This window comes from Bufo gargarizans, chromosome 3, assembly GCF_014858855.1.
Source record: "Bufo gargarizans isolate SCDJY-AF-19 chromosome 3, ASM1485885v1, whole genome shotgun sequence".
Lineage (NCBI taxonomy): Eukaryota > Metazoa > Chordata > Amphibia > Anura > Bufonidae > Bufo > Bufo gargarizans.
In genome coordinates, this window is record NC_058082.1 from 15,004,475 (window position 1) to 15,026,742 (window position 22,268).

Sequence of the window (22,268 nt, forward strand, 5' to 3'; positions counted from 1 at the left end):
AGGAGTCTGAAGAAAGCACAACTCCCAAAACAGCTGCACCATAGAATCTGCGATCACATCCTGCAGTACAGTGGGGTCCTCCGGCTGCTCCTCTGAGGACAAGAAGACCCTCAAGCGCATCATCAGAATGGCTGGCAGAATTACTGGTCCTCAGCTACCATCACTGGATGACATCTTCACTGCTCGCTGCAGCAACAGGGCAACAATTATCTGCGGGGATCCAACTCACCCCGGCCACAGCCTTTTCACTCCCCTACCCTCTGGTAGGCGTCTTAGAGCCCTACATGCCCGCACCACTAGGCTGAAGAACAGCGTCTACCCCAAAGCAATCAGTCTCCTAAATGCTCGGAGATTATTGCCCCTTCCTAGAATAGAAACTACCACAGACTGAAAGTGACCGCTGCATTCATGACCCCATGATGACCTCTTGTCTGCGGTGGTGTCTGATCAGTAAGTATATACTCACAAGCATTTACTATATATATGCTGTGACCTGTGACTAGTAACGCCTTCTAGAGCAAGGTTTTGTTTTTTTCTAGTGCAATGCTTTAGTTTAGATGTCAGTTCTTGTTCCTCTGTCCACGGCGTCTAGGATTGCTCCAAACAACATTTCATTGTATTGTACATTGTATTACATTGTATTGTACAGTGACAATAAAGGCATCTTATCTCTTATCTTATCGTATGAACCTTACAACAAGATAATTCATTTTACTAATATGGGAGGACGGTGTCATTAATACTAAACAATCAATGATTAATGTGAACTAATACCTTGATTAGATGTCATTTTACTTCCATCGCTTTAGGCTAAATTCACACGACTGTATGTGTTTTTGCGGTCCGCAAATTGCAGATCTGCAAAACACGGATACCGGCCGTGTGAATGTAGCCGGCCCGATGATAGAAATGCCTATTCTTGCGGACAAGGATAGGACATGCTCTATCTTTTTTGCAGGGCCGCGGAACGGATCTACGGATGCGGACAGCACATTGTATGCTGTCCGCATCTTTTGCGGCCCCATTGAAATGAATTGCGGAACGGATGCAGAGCCAAAAATACAGTCGTGTGAATGTAGCTTTACACTCTCTGACTTGAGAGTAATAGCGCCATCCACTGAGCACAAGTCAGAAGACTATTAACCTACTGATATCAGTGGATGAAAATTCCTATCAAGTGGACACTTAACTAAATGTCTTTTTAATTTATTTTTTACTCTTACATTTTTAAAGTTTTTATTTTTGTCCTTGTTTGTTTTTTCTATCTTAAGCTAGCCATTTAAGGAAATAGGTTTTAATTCTTTAGAACAATTGTAATTGTCCTTTTCGATGACTGCACGTGGCACTTTTTTTTTCAGTTTCTCAACAAATAAATATAAATTGTACCAAGATATCGCTCTATCGTCATATACAACTCTAGATATTGGAGTGCCCCCCACATCCAAAACTACTTAAAGAAGTCTTTTTGCGCGTGTGATAGAGCACCAACCCATAGCCACTGGTGTAGCCACTGACCCAATACCAATTTATGTTATTTATGATGTCTCACTTTTCTTCATAGGGACCTTCGATGACTATGAGATATCCCGTCATGTCTCAGCAGAATTACACCCAATTATTTCCCATTCAGTTCTTTCTCCTGGGGATCCCTGGCCTTGAACATCTCTACCTCTACCTTGCCGTTGTCTTCACCGTGGTTTACGTCACATCTGTCATTGGAAACTTCACGCTGCTTTTCATCATCAGGATAGATCGAAGCCTCCATGAACCCATGTACTTCTTTCTCTGCATGTTGTCCTCCATTGATCTAGTCTTGTGCAATTCCACCACACCCAAGATGTTGGGGATCCTTTGGCTGAACTGTCATGAGATTTACTCTGAGGCGTGCCTCGCCCAGATGTTTTTCCTCCACTCCTTTGTTATTATGGAGTCAGCCTTACTCTTGGCCATGGCATTTGATAGATATGTCGCCATCTGTAACCCTCTTAGGTACACCGTAATACTAACAAAATGGCTGATAGCACATATTGGTGTGTTGGCGTTCAGTAGAGCGGTAGGACTGATGCTGCCATTACCTTTCCTTATAAGAAGACTGCCCTTCTGTTTGACCAATGTCATCCACCACTCCTACTGTGAGCACATGGCTGTGGTGAAACTGGCCTGTGCCGATATCACGTTCAACAACATCTATGGCATAGTGGTGGTATTTTTTATTGGAGGGTTGGATATGACCTTCATCATCTGCTCTTATGTCATGATTCTTAGAGCTGTGTTTCGACTGGCCTCCACAGAAGCCAGGACTAAGGCTCTTGGTACATGTGCCTCCCATATTTGTGCCATTCTTTCATTTTGTGTTCCTGCCATTTTGTCTTCTGTTGTCCACAGGTTTGGAAAAAATGTCCCAAACCATTTTCACATCCTACTGGCCAATGTGTACATGATGCTGCCACCTCTCATTAACCCCATTGTGTATGGGGTAAAGACCAAGCAGATTAGGACCAGGGTGAAATCGTTCTTCAGCCTGCACTTCATATGTTCTACCAATACCTCCTCTGATGCGGCAAAGGCTGGCAGTGTGCAGCGGTCACACTGGAATGGTAGACACAACATGGATAACTAAAATCTAATTTACTAATGTAGCTTTTTTCCAGGTCTGTATCTTTTTTTTGCCTCTTACTACATTTAATCGTCCTTTTCCAGTTTCAATATTTTTAAGGTGCTCAGGGTTTTTGCCACATGATTCTCGGCCACAAAGCAGAAACTGCTACTTAAAGGGGTTCTCCGGGAATTAAGAAATTAAAATACTTAAAGGGAACCTGTCATGTGGATATTTGATTATAATCTAACTAATTATATACAATCATTAAGTACTAAAAAGTGCCTTAGATGTATTCACTTACTGGTGTGACAGATGGTTACCTCATAATCTACACAAAAGATGCTGCATGCTAATGAGCTGATTCGAGTACAGCGTGATGTCATTGAGTCCAGCGTATATTTAATTCAGAGCTATAGCCACTCCCCTGCCCACCTGCTGCTGATTCCTATGGAAACAAACTGTCATTCAGCAGCAGGTGGGCGGGGAGAGTCAGGAGCTCATGAATATTCATGACTCATCATTATCAGCTGGAGCTTTTCAATACAAGATGTTGGCAGATTGACTGGGTCTATTAAAGAAAGTGACCCAGCATTTTGCTAAAAGAATCAGTCACTTATTTATGTTGCCCTTAGTTAGGACACCATAAAACTGGTGACAGGTTCCCTTTAAATATTACTTTATTATAAACTAGCAGAAGGACCCGGCTTTGCACGGGTATATTTCATCTATTTCATTTAATTTTTGTGTATGTCATTTAAAGATATCGACAGTATCCACTATAACAGTGACCTCTACAGCACCTCATCCATTTATTAGTGACCTCCACAGTACCCCATCTCGTTAACAGTGATTTCCACAATAACCTGCCCCCTTAACAGTGACCTTAAGAGCTCTGTTCCCTTAAAATGTGACCTCCACAACACCCCGCCCCCTTAACAATGACCTCTACAGCACCCCGCTTCCTTAACACTGACCTCTATAGTGGACCGTCCCCTTAACAGTGACCTCCACAGCATCCCGCCCCCTTATCAGAGACCTCCACAGCAGCCTTCCCCTTTAACAGTGACCTCCACAGTGGCCACCACTTCATTAGTGACCTCCATAGTACCCCATCTCCTTAACAGTGATTTCCTCAACACCCCATCCCCTTAAAAGTGGCCTCTACAGCAATCTCCCCCTTAACATTGACCTCTATAGCGGACCATCCCCTTAACTGTGACCTCTACAGCAGCCTGCCCCTAGGGTGGCCAGAGGTCCGGTTTTAGGCCGGACAGTCCGGCTTTCAGAGTCCCTGTCCTCCGTCTGGCGCAGGGCCTGGAAGGACACAGGGATGTTCTTTTGAACAGCTCACTCTCATACAGCAGCACTGTGCTGTCTGAGCATGAGATGCAGGGAGAAAATCACCCTCCCTCCCACCCCTGCAGAGAGAAGTTGACTTTTACCTTCATTATTTCAATCCCGGCGTAGGAGGGGGCGTGGCTTAGCTGGACCTGGGGACTGGGCTTTTAAGTCCGTCTTTTGAGGGTGGCCTGAATGGCCACCCTACCTGCCCCCAGGGGCGTTGCTAGGATCTCAAAAGATCCGGGGCACAAGCCCCAATGAATTTTGGCCAATTCTCAAAGTCAACCAATCGCCCCCCCAACCCCTCCCCCTGTAAACACTAGCACTGAAGACATTTTACTGTACTTGCTATACAGCAGCACATACCTGTCACATTCAGTGCCTCCAGGTGACGTCCTCTCGGATGTAGATCTTCTCTGTCATCCTCTTCTCCATTCCATCTGGACAACTTCTCTCAGCCGCCTCGTCTCTGCAGAGTGTGACACACAGACATCTTAGCTTCCTCAGTTTTCTGTACCCCCAAATACTATCCTGAAGAAAATTGAGTGCCCCCTATAGTAATAGTACTCCTCATAGTCCCACCAATAGTAATTCTCTTCTAGAATGCCCTCATTAGTAATACTGCCCCCTACAGTGCCCCCAACAGTGATGGTGCTCCCCAAGAGTGCCCCCATTAGTAGAAGAGCCCAGTAGTATTAATAGGTTCGTCCAGTTGTAATAAAGCTCTCTACAGACCCCTCGGTAGTAAAAAAAGTCCCCCATAATGCTCTTAATAGAAATAATGTGGATCTCTAAGTCCCTCTTATAGAGCCCCTAGTAGTAATAAGAACTCTTAATGTCCCAACAGTGCCCCCAGTATTTATAATAACCCCTACTGTTATAATGCTCACCCTGAAGTGCCCCAGTATTTATATCGCCCCCTACTGTTATAATGCCCACACAGTGCCCCCAGTATTTATATTGCCCCCTACTGTTATAATGCTCGCCTTGAAGTGCCCCCAGTATTTATAATGCCCCCTGCATTGCCCCCTGTAGTTATATTCCTCCGTTTACTGTCCTCAGAAATTATAATTCCTCAGCCCCTCCACCATACAGTCCCATGTAAATAATATTATTTCCCTCCTCCGCCATAGATTCTCATGTAAATGCCATCACACCATCTTTCTAGCCCCCTCTAATGTACAGTCCCATGTAAATAACATCCCTCTCTATCTACAGCCCCCTCCAAAATACAGTCCCACATAAATAACATCACCCCCCACCCCAGCCACCTTCAATATACAGTCCCATGTAAATAACATTACCCCTTAATATTCAGTCCAATGTAAATAACATCCCAGTTAAATAACTACAACTCCCAACATTGCTCTGCCTCTCACACTGAGTAATTTACCCCTTCACTTACCTCTCCTCATGTACAGATCTCACCACAGCTTCTTCCCAGGACTTATCTTCACTGCTGAGCCGTCCTCTCCTGCACTGGTCACATGACGGTGACATCATCGCAGGTCCTTTTCAGCTACTGCATTTAGAACTGATCACATGGACTGTGATGTCATCACAGGTCCTTCAGCTCTTGAAGTGCATTAGATTCAATTGTATTGCCATCCTGAGGATGGCAATACAGTTGGATCTATCTGACAGGCAGTACATTCGGGGCCTGTCAGAACTGTGACCTCCACAGCACTCCGCTCCCTTAACAGTGTCATCCACAGCGCCCTATGACCTATCTTGACCCAGGTGAAATTTTATACTTCACTTTTATTATTATATATATATATATATAATAAAATCTGAATTACTAAGCGAGTGCTCATTTTATTTACCTTTATTAACTATTTTGCAAACCAAAAAGTACTACATAAAAAATACAGTCAGCACTCCACTAGAGAATTGAGATGTTGAACGGCTGGGTTGTTATTGGCTGGGTTGTTATGGAAATTGGCTGGGTTGTTATGGAAACCTGGTGTAAAACTGTGTGTATGTGGAGACTAAGGAACTGCGAGCTTCTATTGGCTGATAAGGGTCATGTGACCAGGCTTCTATTGGCTAATGCATTTTTGGGGACTATCTCAAGCAGGGATGTAATTTTAAACAGCTCATTCTACTGCAATGTGCTGTCTGAGCGTGAGCTGCAGCGAGAAAGTCACCCTCCCTCCCACCCCTGCAGCCGACAGAAGTAGATTTTTACCTTCATTTTTTTCAATCCCCATTGACTGCGGAGTGTGAGGGGGCGTGGCCTAACCGGATTTGGGTCGTGGCTTAGCGGGACCTGGGGGTGGGGATTTTAAGTCCATCTTTTGAGGGTGGCCTAAATGGCCACCCTACCTGCCCCTTGAACTGTCACCTCCACAGTACTCCACTCCCTTAACAGTGACCTCCACAGCACTCCGCTCCCTTAACTGTGACCTCCACAGCGCCCGACCCCTTTAAAGCTGACCTGTAGCAGTGAGGGAAAATGGCTGGGTTGTTATGGAAACCTGGTGTAAAACTGTGTGTATGTGGAAACTAAGGACCTGAAAGTTTCTATTGGCTGATAAGGGACATGTGACCGTGTGTATGGCAGTTGGGCTATGAAGAGAAAGACCTGCAGGCTTCTATTGGCTAATGTAGGTCATGTGATATGCCATATTTGCATTTTCTTTTTTTTTATATCTCAGGAATGGTACGTGCTAGAGACCTGTGACCCCCACAATATTTCTTTCTAGGTAGCAAGGGATGTGTATACCAAGTTTCGTTGAAATCGATGGTTGCGTTTTTGAGTAATCGTGGAACATATATACATGCATACATATTTACGTCCTTCTTTATATATATATATATATATACTATATACAGTATATATATATTGTGGGGATTCGCTCTGGTAGTTAGGACTCGCGGATGCAGTATAGAGGCAAAGTACACAGTTCTGGAATAAAACAGCGGTGCTTATTCACACATTGGTGCATAACAAACGCAGGAGGCTTGGTGTCTGTTCACACACAAGGAAAGTCTATAAACAATAAAAGTCACCTTTTCTCCTGGGTGTTAATTTAAACCCTGTTAGCAGTTCAACCTTATCAAGTCCATAGGCGGCCTGTTCGCCTTTAGAGGGGCCTGAGTCCTCCAGCCCGGCTCAAACCTCCAATCCCAGCACAGCCCTCAGTCCACAGCACACAGCGTCCTGAGCTCCACTGTCAGAGGGAGGTAAATCCACCACACGTGGCAGTGCTGGCTGGTTTTTATGCCTGACAAAACCCGGCCTGGAACATGGGGAGTAGTCACCCACCTAGCACTTTGATTACTCCCAGTAAGAGCTGTCCCAGATCAGCTATGACAGCCATGCTGAATCTCAAGGTGTCAGTTGGCAATAGCTGCTGCTGACACATAAAATACCGGCTCTTACTTCACCGAGGCCAGGAACCTCGGGGACACATACCTTCAATCCACGATGATTCCAGGTACCTTCTTAATATATATATATATGTAGTCCAGAAAATGAACGGCACTCCATTAGATAGTAGAAAAAATAACTCCTATATTCACCTGTGCGGTGCAACGTTTAGGCTCAGCACTAGAGCCTTTTTCAAGCTTGAAAAAGGCTCTAGTGCTGAGCCGAAACGTTGCACCGCACGAGTGAATAAAGGAGTTATTTTTTCTACTATCTAATGGAGTGCCGTTCATTTTCTGGACTATTATTGGGGTAAGAAGTCTATTCCATTAAGAACGTGCACCCACATTTTCTTTCATCTGCTGGTGCCGCCATTTTTCTTAGATATATATATATATATATTTCCAAATACCTTTCATTAGTTACAATGGCTCGTTTTGTCTGGGGAGCAATCATCGGGGGAAATAAAATGGCCGCCGTCCTATTAGTACACACAAAACCTGTCCTCATCACACAGCAGGACAAGTTATTTCACAACACTGAGCTAGAGAGCTGCCTCATCCTCCTCTCCTACTTGTCAGAGATTATGATCCTGAATACAGATGATGAGATCTTGAGCTGAATCTCTGTAGGAATGGAGTTCATGATGAGTAATGAAGTACACAGAGGATGTGGGGGATGTGGCTGATGAGCAGCAGCGCTTGTATGCAGTCTCCATTGCCACAGTCTGTCCTGTCCTCTCTGTACTTCATGTCTCCTCATGATCTCCATTCCGACAGCGATTCAGCTGCAGATCTTATCAGTCATACTTAGAACCATAATCCCTGACAAGTAGAGCAGAGAGGAGGATGAGGAAGCTCTTTAGCTCACTGCTCTGAAGTAACTTGTCCTCCTTTGTGATGAGGACAGGTTTTGTGTGATCTAATAGGACAACGGCCATTTTATTTCTCCTAATGATTACCGTATTTTTCGCCCTATAAGACGCACCCCCCCCCCCAAAGTGGGGAAAACTAGCAGTGCGTCTTATGGGGCGAATGCTGCATTTTTCAGATATGCCGCGCGGTGGGTGCATCAGCTCAGAGGGAGTTGGGGCTGGGGGCCGGCATCTTCTTTTATAATGACAGCCGGGCCCGTGCAGTGACTGTATTCTACTACACGGGCCCCGCTCACTGTATATAATCGTATCTGTAATTGAAGGAATTTTTAATATATAAAAGTTCAAGGTAATTAGCTCCTGTATACCGTACTTACAAGCGCTCAGTAGCAGAGAAAAGGGAGGAGGCAGGCCGGGAGGACGGGCGCTGGCAGCGTGAGTCACTACGTCACGCGCCTGCGCCGCCCACTTTATGAATGAAGCAGGCGGCGTAGGCGCATGACGTAGTGACTCACGCTGCCAGCGCCCGTCCTCCCGGCCTGCCTCCTTCCTCCTCTCTGCTACGAGCACTTGTAAGTACGGTATACAGGCGCTGATTACCATGAACTTTTATATATTAACAATGCCTACAATTACAGATACGATTATATACAGTGGGCGGGGCCCGTGTAGTAGAATACAGTCACTGCACGGGCCCCGCTGTCATTATAAAACCAGATGCGACTCCCACCCCCTGTATTGGGGGTCATTCACACCGCAGGGACACTATTATGGGGGGATCTGTGGATGACACATAGCATAAGATGCTATATATGTGTTGTAACGGACCGTTTCAGCAGACAAGGGGTTAAAATCCGTTCAGGCGATATGCCCCTTTCTGAGAGACAGGCACAGCTACTGCAGAACACCAAACTCCCGAACTGGATACAAAATAGCACTCCAAACTGGAACCTCGCGAATAGCTGCCAGCAGACGAACAGGAAAAGCATACAATCAGCTTACACTCCTGGCAATCAGTCTCCAACAGCATACAGGGAATCCCCCCAATAACGAGACAAGGCTCCGTGTTGAGGGTCAGCAATGGTCTGATGTGCTGGCACACCCAGCCTGGTTTTTATTACAGTTTTGCAAATACAGAACAGATACAACACATCCCCACAATGCATCATGGTTTCCTCCTCTCTGTCCCAGAGACAACCGAAGGCAATCCAATTATCTCTCAGGACAAAGGGAGATCACCAATACACATGTGGAGACAACAGGACGGACATCACCATTTAAACACACAATGGCACACCCCCACAGCAAACACAGACATTTAACATATCCCCAGATAGCTCAAGTCTGAGTGCATATCATTAGGTGAATGGCACTCAGAATACACAAATACAATAATATTAGCTATCTGGGTGCCTCACATAACATACAATTTAACCGAACGCATAATAACATAAAATACAATTCTACAGACAGATTTAAGCTGTGCGGCAGGTCTGTTTTCTCCTTTACAGTTACTATGGGCCATAATCCTGAGGCAAGAGGCTTTTAAACAGCCCCCTCCAAAACCCAGTGGCGAGGTTGGTTTCGCCACATGTGTCATCCACAGATCCCCCATAACAGTGTCATAGACAGATCCCCATAACAGTGTCATCCACAGATCTCCCATAACAGTGTCATAGACAGATCCCCATAACAGTGCCATCCAGAGACCCCCAATAAGAGCCATCCAGAGATCCCCGTAACAGTGTCACCCACAGATCCCCCATAACAGTGTCACCCACAGATCCCCCATAACAGTGTCACCCACAGATCCCCCATAACAGTGTCACCCACAGATCCCCCATAACAGTGTCACCCACAGATCCCCCATAACAGTGTCACCCACAGATCCCCATAACAGTGTCACCCACAGATCCCCCATAACAGTGTCACCCACAGATCCCCCATAACAGTGTCACCCACAGATCCCCCATAACAGTGTCACCCACAGATCCCCCATAACAGTGTCACCCACAGATCCCCCATAACATTGTCACCCACAGATCCCCCATAACAGTGTCACCAACAGATCCCCCATAACAGTGTCACCCACAGATTCCCCTTAACAGTGCGTCATCCACAGATCCCCCATAATAGTGTCATCCACAGACCACCATTAGTTCCAAACCCACCAAAAGCACACATTTTTTTCTTATTTTCCTCCTCAAAAACCTAGGTGTGTCTTATGGGCCGGTACATCTTATAGGGCGAAAAATACTGTAATCCCTAGACAAAACAAGCCATTCTAAGTAATAAAAGGTATTTGGGAATATATTTATAAGAAAGTAATATTTAATTTAGCCTTTCATCAAGCACTCTCGCACCCCTCTAATCTATCCTCAACTCTGCTGCCCGACTAATCCACCTCTCACCCTGTTACTCCTCTGCCTCCCCCCTCTGCCAATCCCTTCACTGGCCCCCATTGCCCAACGAATTCAGTTCAAAATACTAACAAATACATACAAGGCCGTCCACAACCTGTCCCCTCCCTACATTTCTGAGCTACTTTCCCGATACATCCCCACACGCACTCTCCGATCCTCACAAGACCTCCTTCTCTCCTCTCATCACCTCTTCCCACAATCGCTGCCAAGATTTCTCCCCTGCATCCCCCACACTCTGGAACTCGCTTCCCCAGCATATCAGACTCTCACCTACAGTGGAATCCTTCAAAAGAAACCTGAAACCCACCTCTTCAGACAAGCCTCCAACCAGTGACCCTGCTGCCTCTATACCGCCATGACCAACTTCACCCGCACCTACTGTGTCCTTCTCCCATACCATGTAGATTGTAAGCCCTCACGGGCAGGGCCCTCTCTCCTTCTGTACCAGTCTGTAATTCATCTTGTTTATGATTAGTGCAATTGTCTATATTATGTATGTGCACCGCTTATCATATGTACAGCGCTATGGAATGAATGGTGCTTTAATAATAAATAATAATAATTTAAATATTTTCATTTTCTTAATGCCTAGAGAACCCCTTTGATATAATTTTTTTGTGACCCTGTTATATTCTCTGCAACATCCTATGTGACAGTGAGAGGTTTGGTCTGGGAAAACAGGCATTTTCCTCCCAGCATGTGCTGCTGGGCTGATTTACAGCCAGATGAGGTCAAATACTGGACCAGATTTTAAGTGCCGGTCTGGGTTTTGGCAGCACCTGGCTGTCCTTAAATAGGCAGCTGGGCTCAGAAGCGAGGTCTCTGTGTTGGGATCTGGGAGCCGTGTGTCTGGATGAAGGCTTGCTACCTGTTTGGCGTGAAAACCGGTTGGTGCTGTTAAGGTTAAGGTCTCTTTGAGGCAGAATTGCCGCATGGTGTGAATTACCACCAACACCGCAAGGTGCCTTTTTTGTTTGAATATATGACTTCTTGTTTTGTCACTTGCCTTAAGTGTGAATAAAATACTGAACCGTTTGATCCAAAGAACTTGTTGTTGCCTCTATACTGCGTCCGCTAATCCTGTCTACCAGAGCGAAACCACCCAACCCCTAAGTGCACCTTCATAGGTGCCATCAGAATTCCAGGATTGGGTCATAACCACGTCAATGTCCAGGAGATTGTAGCCATAGTATCAATAAAATGGATCAACTTCACAGAAACCAGAGACCCAATTATAAAATGTGAAGATGCTGGATACCAGCGGGATACAGACCAGAACCGTTAGAGGGGTCAGGAAAAGGCTAGTGTCCTTTTCACACATGAAACCCCAATCTTATAATATACATAAAACAAATACGTGGCCTAGTCCATATTTGAGCCACGTGCTTCCTCCTGAGAACTCAGGCCATGTATCTGTTTCCATGGTATCAAAACCAAACAGATCCCAGCTCAGTAACAAGGAGCAATTAGATAACTCCATCTATCCTGCCATTATCTCCGCCATGTCTGGTAGGCACGTGTGCGGGACATTTGGACGGAGTGGATGGCGGTAATATGAAGTCGCTAAGGTGAATACCCAAAAATATATTTCTATACAAAGATTTTGAGGCAGAAAATACAGAAATAAGTCGTAAAAACTGCCATAAAAGGTCATTATTAGAGAAGTTTTTGAAAATTCAAATTAGCTGCTTCGCAAATTTTTTTTTTTTATTCACTTTGTGAACTACTTTTTTTGTAAGTAACGGGTGCAATGACAGGGAGCAGTGATAGCGCCGCCCCCATCATTGTACCCCTAAGATGCTGCGTTCATACATGATTGCGGCATCTGAGAGTAAAAACTGTGTAAAATGAACAGAAAAAAAAGTCTAACTAACCGCCTCCATTTGCTCAGACTGGAGATAAGCCAGGTTCTTGTGGTCCGTGAAGATGTACACAGGATGTGTGGCGCCCTCGAGTAAATGTCTCCATTCCTCCAGTGCCAATTTAATAGCCAGCAGTTCCCTGTCCCCAATGGAGTAATTTCTCTCTGCGGAATGTTTTAGAAAAGAAGCCACAAGTAGAAGTCTTGCCCCGGGAAGACTTCTGGGTGAGGACAGCTCCGGCTCCCACCGAGGAGGCATCCACTTCAAGAGAGAAAGGCTTGGTGGAATCTGGTCTAGAGAGAACGGGTGCAGAGGCAAAGGCGCATTTCAGGGACTGGAAGGCTTCCTCGGCTTGGGAAGGCTAGGATTTGGGGTTAGCTCCTTTTCTTGTGAGGGCCACGATAGGAGCTACCAGACTGGAATAGTGAGGGATGAATTGCCTGTAGTAATTCGCAAAGCCCAGAAATCTTTGTATGGCTCGGAGACCAGAGGGGCGTGGCCAATCCAGAACCGCCGAGAGCTTGGCTGGGTCCATTTGAAGTCCTTGGGCTGAGATAATGTATCCCAGGAAAGGCAGGGAGGTCCGTTCAAAAAGATATTTTTCAAGTTTAGCGTACAGGCGATTTCTCCTAAGACGAGTAAGAACTTGTTGCACATGGACCCTGTGTTTGGAGGAAAAGATGAGGATATCATCCAGGTATACGACCACGCAGGTGTAAAGTAAGTCCCTGAAAATAACATTGACGAATTCCTGGAAGACAGCAGGTGCGTTGCAGAGGCCGAAGGGCATCACCAAATACTCAAAATGGCCGTCCCTTGTGTTAAAGGCGGTCTTCCATTCGTCTCCCTCACGGATACGGATCAGATTATAGGCCCCTCGAAGGTCCAATTTAGTGAAGATCTTAGCCCCTCGGAGACGATCAAATAGCTCAGAGATTAGAGGCAGAGGGTAACGGTTCTTGATGGTAATTTTATTAAGACCTCTGTAGTCAATGCAGGGGCGGAGGGAGCCGTCTTTTTTTGTCACGAAGAAAAAACCGGCCCCAGCAAGAGAAGAAGATTTTCTTATGAATCCTCTCTGTAGGTTCTCACCTATATAGTCGGACATGGCAAGAGTCTCAGGAGGTGATAGAGGATAAATTCTGCCCCGAGGTGGAGTAGAACCGGGTATCAGGTCGATCTGGCAATCATAGGATTGGTGAGGAGGAAGGCCCTCAGCTTGTTTCTTGCAGAAGACATCCGCAAAGGAATGGTATGGCTTGGGCAGCCCAGAAGGCGGAGAAACTGGCGGGTTCTGTTTGACCAGAGCAGGCTTGAGACAGCGGTCCGAACAGGAGGAACCCCAACGCAGGATCTCACCGGTGGACCAATTCAGGATAGGACTATGACGTTGAAGCCACGGCAGACCCAGGAGGAGTTCGGAGGAACAGAAGGGAAGGACAAAGAACTCTATAGTCTCGGTATGAAATATTCCGATGTCCATTTGCAGAGGCTGGGTACGGAACTGCACGGTGGCAGAGAGTCTCTCACCGTTAACAGTAGAGATGAAAAACGGCTTGGGTAGACGGATTACTGGAATACGGTACTTGTCAACCAAGGAGGCGTGAATGAAGTTGCCAGCTGAACCGGAATCCAAGAAGGCGGCGGCGGAGAAAGAGGACTTGGAAGAGATGATCAACTGCACGGGTATGATGAGACGTGGAGAGGAAGAATCCACACCTAGCAACGCCTCTCCCACGTTTACTAGGTGCGAGCGTTTCCCGAACGCGGTGGACGGAGAGGACAATCTCTAAGGAAGTGCTCGGTACTGGCACAGTACAGACACAGGTTCTCGTTTCTGCGGCGGCTTTGTTCTTGCGGAGTCAGGCGTGACCGATCCACCTGCATGGCTTCCACGGCGGAAAGCCCAGTAGCGGGTTGAGGTGGACGCAGAAAAACGGGAGCCAGACGAGGAAAGCGTCTAGGACGAGCTTTTTCCTTTTCAAGGAGGAGTTCCTCTTGTCTTTCGGCGAAACGTTTGTCTATCCTAGTGGCCAGCAAGATGAGGTCACTAAGAGTGGAAGGAAGCTCACGTGCAGCCAGAACGTCCTTTACTTCACTGTTAAGTCCCTTCTTGAAGGTGGCGCAAAGGGCTTCATTGTTCCAGTTCAGCTCAGAGGCCAGGGTGCGGAACTGAATGGCATAGTCACCCACGGAAGAACCTCCTTGGGTCAAATTTAGTAAGGCAGTCTCTGCGGAGGTAACCCGGGCAGGCTCCTCAAAAACATTCCGGAACTCTAGGCAGAAGCTCTGGACGGAAGCAGTGGCAGGATCTGCGCGGTCCCATAGTGGTGTAGCCCAGGCCAGGGCCTTCCCGGACAGTAAACTGAGAATAAAGGCTACCTTGGCTCGCTCAGAAGGAAACTGGTCGGACAGAAGCTCGAGGTGGAGAGAGCACTGCGACAAGAACCCACGGCACTGCTTAGGATCTCCGTCATATTTGTCTGGTAGGGACAAACGGATTCTGGAACCGGTGGCAACTGCAGGCGGAGGTGACGCAGCAGGAGCAGACGGAGGAGCTGGCTGTTGCTGAGATGGCAGGAGCTGCTGCAACATAGTGGTCAACTGGGCCAGCTGTTAACCCTGCTGGGCCACAATAGTGGTGAGGTCCGCTAGGCTTGGCAGGGGAACATCAGCGGGATCCATGGCCGGATCTTACTGTCACGAACCGGCAGGACAGGTAGTGGATCCTCTGGACCAGAGAGGCGATGGCGCGGGTTGTACTAAAGGACCGGTTCTAAGCAGTATGGATGGATTTGCTGCAGCGGTAACTACCAGGTCGTGTCCCCTAGTAACAACTCGACCTCTCTGGCAGCTGATAAGGCGTGGTACACAGGGAGAAGGCAAGAGCGTAGTCGGACGTATCAGAGGTCAGGGCAGGCGGCAAAGGTTCAAAGGCGAGTAGACGGTAGCAACGGGTTTCGGCAACAGGCAAGGCAAACAAACACAGTGGAACGCTTTCTCTGAGGCACAAGGCACAAAGATCCGGCAGGAAGCTGTGGGAGGAGAAGGTATAAATGGGCAGTGCACAGGTGCAGCCTAATTAAGTCAGCACTGCCTCTCACAAACCTTAACCCTTTTGGACCAGGCACCAATCACTGGTGCACTGGCCCTTTGAATCTAAGAGTCCCGGCGCACGCGCGCCCTAGAGAGCGAGGACGCACACACCGAGACACTGGAGTGCTGCCTGGGGGCATACGTTGTGAGTGCTCCGAGGCCAGCAGGGGACCCGGAGCGCTCAGCGTAACACTCAGGTCGTTACGGAAGCGACGATACCAAACATGTTTAGGGTTTTGTATTTTTTTATGTTTTTTTATCAATTATATGCGCGGCTATAGGAAGAAGTTAATTTTTTCTTTAACTTTTTTTTTTTTTTTTATTTACATTTTTTTTGTATCTGCAATTATTATGAATAGTTATGTAGTGTATTGTAAGTACCAGTAAGGATATGATTGGCTATAGGTTGGCAGGGATAGGGCTACCCACCCTGTTACCTGCGCTCTTGGTAGGAGTGGAGTGTCCTGCGTTCTGCCAGAAGGGAGAGTTCCCGTCTAGCTACAGGTTGGAGAGGAAGCTTGCCGCTGAGATCATGCTACTGTAAAGGATTCTCCAGAGAGAACAACGGAAATCAGCGAATACTTGAGAGAAATCTGACAGCAGAATGAAAAGCTGAACCCCTGCATTACAGACACTGCTGCAAGGTGTTGGGACTACGGCTCCGACACCCCTCACCCAGACTACCACTAGGCCAGATGTAGCAGGGTTAGCACTCCAGCTCTTAACTCAAATTTCTTAACTCATCTTGTTATCTTGAGACAAAAGCCATTGAAAAGCAATTGAAGGTGTTTTCTTAGATTAGATAACACAACTCAGAAATCTCAGAAAAAAGTGTTAACTCTGCTCCATACGTACTTCTATTGGTGTTCTATTCTACGGTGTATATGGGTTGATTATAGGTAGGGATATACTGGTAGGTTTGGTGTTATAAAATTCAAATGTGTCCAACTTTCAGCTCATGGATTTGTAAACTATTGTTTGCTGTTGAATTCCATCTGAGTGTCCATTACGACAGAATATTTTTTTTTTAGCAACTTTAGTCTAATGTGTATGGCCATCTCAATGGGGTTATCCATGCTGGGTCATGTTCCACTTGGGGAAGTGTCACCGCTACAGTCTGTGCCTGTGGAAGGAGACAGACAGGGACCAGAAGTCCAGTAAACAGAGCCCTGAAGCCACAGAACCGTAACAGAAGGATAGGGAGCAGGTAAGTATAGATTTCTTCACTGGTTGGAGTGGAATAAGTAGAATCCCTAATAACCCCTTTTATAAAGTATGAGAAGAGTCCCCGGGGTCAGCGATGGACTAATGAGCAGGATATAGACAACTAGTGATCTCAGTTTTACAGGAAGTTTGACGCCAAATGCAAAAAATATTCTTTGGCTTTGATAAGATAGGCCAGCATGATGTTCTTGGGCGTGCATACATTTTTTTTCCAGAACTTCCAGAACATACTATAGATAATCTTGGCCAAGACAAACCCAGCTGACCATAACCCATTCTATATAGGGGAGGCCATCTTGTAAAACCTATTTGACAAAGAAATACCTCCATTATGTCCTCCAAAATGACTATAATTGTACTACCAACCAAACTGAATGTAAAACAGGAGACCCTGACACGTGTGAGTCTGCAGTAAAGAACAAAAACATTTGTGACAACAGGAAATTAACCAAATAAAGCTGTTGTGAAGCCTTCACCACCTTCATACCAATGTACTGACTCAAGACTTCACCACCTTCATACCAATGTACTGACTCAAGACTTCACCACCTTCATACTCTGGCTGGAGCATCCACCAACCTCATATGTATAATCCTTGACAAAAACCTTTACCGCCATCATACTACTGTCCTGGCTGATGCCTCCACTAGTGTAACGATTTCTCTTCATGTGCTCCATTGTTTCCATGTGTGCTGGTTGCCGGATTCTAGCAGTGTGCATCTAGGGACATGTGTCGGTGTGGCACTGGTGTGAACATGACCTTTGTGCATGTCTCTCCTTTCAGTTTTGTTCAGCAAGGCAGGGGTTAATGGCCTCTTGCTAGCTGTGTGTTCTGTGTGCCATATAGAGGTTAATCCCTCTTTCTGTTTGTGTGCACCTGCCCCTTGGCTGAGCAACAGCAATAGTTCCCGTCTCTGCATCTATGGTTGTGTTCTCTGTCCAGTCATTGCCAGTCTGTAGGTCTGATCTGTGTCCATTGTCATGTTTGACCTGACCCCGCCCGAGTTCCTGGCATGGTCCATCTGTGTGCCCTTGTTCCAGTCTGCCTGCTGTGGTGTTCCAGAGTCCTGTGTTTTATTCTTAGTTCCTGATCAGATTGTGCCTGTGGTTTTGTGCGTTTCCTGATCTGTCTGTGTTCCAGAGTCCCAGGGACAGCTGCCAAGTATATTAGGACCATCCCAGGAGGTATAAGGGTTAGAGGGTGAATACTGGGGAGGCACCAGAATAACACGCTTAGGGTTGAGCCCAACGTCACACGGGTTACTTGGCACAGTGGTTCCATATTACCACTATTCCGTCTTGATCTATAATCAGTGAATCTGTAACAAGAACCATCATATCAATGTCCTGGATGAAGGATCCACTACCATTATACAAATGCCCTGGCTGAAGCCTCCATTACTATCATATCAATGTCCTGGATGAAGCCTCCACTACCATTATACAAATGTCCTGGCTGAAGCCTCCATTACCATCATACAAATGTCCTGGTTGAAGCCTCCACTACCATCATACAAATGTCCTGGTTGAAGCCTCTACTACCATCATACAAATGTCCTGGTTGAAGTCTCCACTACCATTATACCAATGTTCTGGCTGAAGTCTCCACAAGCATCATACCAATGTTTTGACTGAAGCCTCCACTACGATCTTACCAATGTCTCAACTGTATCCTCCACCACCATCCTATCAATGTCCTGGCTAAGACCTCCACTACCATCCTACCAATGTCCTGACCAAAGCCTCCACCACCATCCTATTAATGTCCTGGCTGAAAGCTCCACTACCATCCTACCAATGTCCTGACCAAAGCCTCCACTACCATCCTATTAATGTACTGGTCTAAGTTTCCACTACCATCCTATCAATGTCCTTGCTGAAGCCTCCACTACCATCCTATTAATGTACTGGTCTAAGTCTCCGCTACCATCCTATCAATGTCCTGGCTGAAGCCTCCACTACCATCCTATTAATGTGCTGATCTAAGTCTCCACTACCATCCTATCAATGTCCTGGCTGAAACCTCTACTATCATCCTACCAATGTCCTGGCCTAAGCCTCCACTACCTTCCTTTCAATGTCCTGGCTGAAACCTCCACTACCATCCTACCAATGTCCTGACCAAAGCCTCCACCACCATCCTATTAATGTCCTGGCTGAAAGCTCCACTACCATCCTACCAATGTCCTGACCAAAGCCTCCACTACCATCCTATTAATGTACTGGTCTAAGTCTCCACTACCATCCTATCAATGTCCTTGCTGAAGCCTCCACTACCATCCTATTAATGTACTGGTCTAAGTCTCCGCTGCCATCCTATCAATGTCCTGGCTGAAGCCTCCACTACCATCCTATTAATGTGCTGATCTAAGTCTCCACTACCATCCTATCAATGTCCTGGCTGAAACCTCTACTATCATCCTACCAATGTCCTGGCCTAAGTCTCAACTACCTTCCTATCAATGTCCTGGCTGAAACCTCCACTACCTTCCTATCAATGTCCTGGCTGAAGCCTCCACTACCATCCTATTAATGTACTGGTCTAAGTCTCCACTACCATCCTATCAATGTCCTGACCAAAGCCTCCACTACCATCCTATTAATGTACTGGTCTAAGTCTCCACTACCATCCTATCAATGTCCTGACCAAAGCCTCCACTACCATCCTATTAATGTACTGGTCTAAGCCTCCACTACCATCCTATCAATGTCCTGACCAAAGCCTCCACTACCATCCTATTAATGTACTGGTCTAAGCCTCCACTACCATCCTATCAATGTCCTGGTCTAAGTCTCCATCACCATCCTATCAATGTCCTGGCTGAAACCTCTACTATCATCCTACCAATGTCCTGGCCTAAGTCTCAACTACCATCCTATCAATGTCCTGGCTGAAACCTCCACTACCATCCTACCAATGTCCTGACCAAAGCCTCCACTACCATCCTATCAATGTCCTGGCTGAAACCTCCACTACCATCCTACCAATATCCTGGCTGAAACCTCCACTACCATCCTACCAATGTCCTGGCCTAAGTTTCCACTGCCATCCTACCAATATCCTGTCTGAAGCCTCCTCTCTGTAGACTGTCTCTTACGGAACCATTGTGCCAACTAACTGGTTTGAAGTTGGGCTAGTCCTGGGGGCATTGTCTTGGTAGTCACCTGGCTTTCACTCTTTAACCCTCATACAGGGATCTGGTCTTCGCTACAGGGGAGCCACCAGTCCATTTCCTCTTGGAATAATCTGGTGTAGTTAGCAACTGACCCATGAAGGTCACAGACACCAGTACAAAGCACCAGAGAAACAGGCAAAGCACACAGACAGAACCAGGCTGAGCTCAGGCAGACAGAGTACATGGACGGGCCAGGACAGACAGAACTTGGTCAGAACACAGGCCAAGGAACAGTTCAAGGTCACAGGTTAGTCCAGATGTCAGACAAATGGTTTATACTGTAGCTCTATTATATGCTCCAGCGGCAGTGTGACCTGGCAGATCCACTGAGACCAGAGGTGGGACACACAGGCAGACATACACTACTCACAAAAGGTTAGAGATATTTGACTTCCGGGAAAAATTTATGGAAAACCTAAAAAGTTCCCGCTCCATTCATATTATATCATGAAAGTAGAACATTTAAGTAGAAGCAGCAATGATGATTTCTTCATCTCAAACAATTTATTGAAACAAAAGCGGACCCCAGTGCTGGGTACACCGCCACAAAATGTCAGTGTCTCAAAAACTTGTCATGTGGCCTTGAGCATCAATTCCAGCTTGAGAACGACGTCTCCTGCTGTTCACAAGTCGCCTTATCGTCTGCTGAGGCATGGCACCCCACTCTACTTGAAGAGCGGCCCTTAGGTCATTGAGGTTCTGGAGTACAGAGTTACGATCCTCTACACGGTGACTCAGCAGATCCCAGAGGTTTTCAATGGGATTCAGATCTGGAGAAAGTGCAGGCCACTACATTTGAGGTCCCCCAGTCTCCAGCAGCTGTTCCCTAATGAATTGATGCAACCTCGATGAGCTGTCACATTGTCCTCCGTGAAGATGAAATTAGGCCAGTGTTGTTCATGCAGAGGCACATTAAGTTCACCTGTAAAGGTCAGAGTGCATTTTAGGTTCATCCTGAAATTTCACCCACAAGAAAAATATTGCTAACTTTTTGTGACTAGTGCATAAAGCAGGGCAAATCTGCACCACACAGCCCAGCACCGCTACACAGAGCAAGAGGGAGTTAACCCCTACAGTGCTGTGAGGTACCATGAATAGACCCTAATTCACACACAGAAAGGCAACGTGTAACACTGTTAAGGGCTGGACCAGGGGTGATTTACTGAAAAGGCTCATAATTTGAGGTTTCTTGGATTCTTTTCCGCCCTGGACTTTCACTTTCTTTGCAGTTTTATTTGTCTCCAGCTACAAGAGCAGATATCTGTCTCAGCTTATTCCTGAACACGGGGAGTTACTCATTACTTTTATGGCTTCCCATGTAGAAGGACATGAAACAGGATCTGCATCATTAAAGGCAAACGAGGAAACACGAGGAATACAATGTTTATAGGCCGAATAAACAATGTGCCGGTCACCAGATCCCTGGACTGAGAGGCAGGGAAGCAACAAGCAGCAGCCGCTCTTATGTCACAGAGACGGGACTTCCTATATGATCAGTGAGATACAGAGTTATCAGGCTGCAGCCCGGACCTCTCCTCCAGACCAGGGTAACACCTCTCTACTGGTCTATAGTCCCCTCCTTATATCAGGACCCGGCCCATCGTCTGCAGGCCGGTCCTCACTAACATTATCACATGGATGAGACAGTCACTACCACTGCACAGTCCTCTCCTGAAATCCTCTGTGCTGCTCCTTCCACTATGTAACTCTCAGCCTGTGGCCTCCACAAGATCACCACACTCCTCTTCTGAAATCCTCTGTGCTGCTCCTTCCACTATGTAACTCTGATCCTGTGACCTCCTACCAGATCAGCACACTCCTCTCCTGAAATCCTCTGTGCTGCTGGCAACCCTGCTCCTTCCACTATGTAACTCTCATCCTGTGACCTCCACAATATCAGCACACTCTCCTGAAATCCTCTGTGCTGCTGGGGACCCTTCTCCTTCCACTATGTAACTATCATCCTGTGACCTCCTACCAGATCAGCGCACTCCTCTCCTTAAATCCTCTGTGCTGCTGTGGACCCTGCTCCTTCCACTAGGTAACTCTCAGCCTGTGACCTCCACAAGATCACCACACTCCTCCTCTGAAATCCTCTGTGCTGCTCCTTCCACTATGTAACTCTGATCCTGTGACCTCCTACAAGATCAGCACACTCCTCTCCTGAAATCCTCTGTGCTGCTGGCGACCCTGCTCCTTCCACTATGTAACTCTCATCCTGTGACCTCCACAATATCAGCACACTCTCCTGAAATCCTCTGTGCTGCTGGGGACCCTTCTCCTTCCACTATGTAACTATC

General features: G+C 46.6%; 1 protein-coding gene across 1 annotated transcript; it reads left to right on the forward strand.

Annotated features, from left to right (window-relative positions):
• Positions 1-1,591: 1,591 nt before the first annotated feature.
• LOC122932236 (olfactory receptor 52K2-like) lies at positions 1,592-5,513 on the forward strand (the record flags this gene model as incomplete). The annotated part of the gene is made up of 2 exons (XM_044286529.1): positions 1,592-2,503; positions 5,505-5,513. Coding segments are annotated over exons 1-2 (921 nt in total), but the record flags the coding sequence as incomplete, so codon positions are not given.
• Between the last annotated feature and the right edge of the window lie 16,755 nt (positions 5,514-22,268).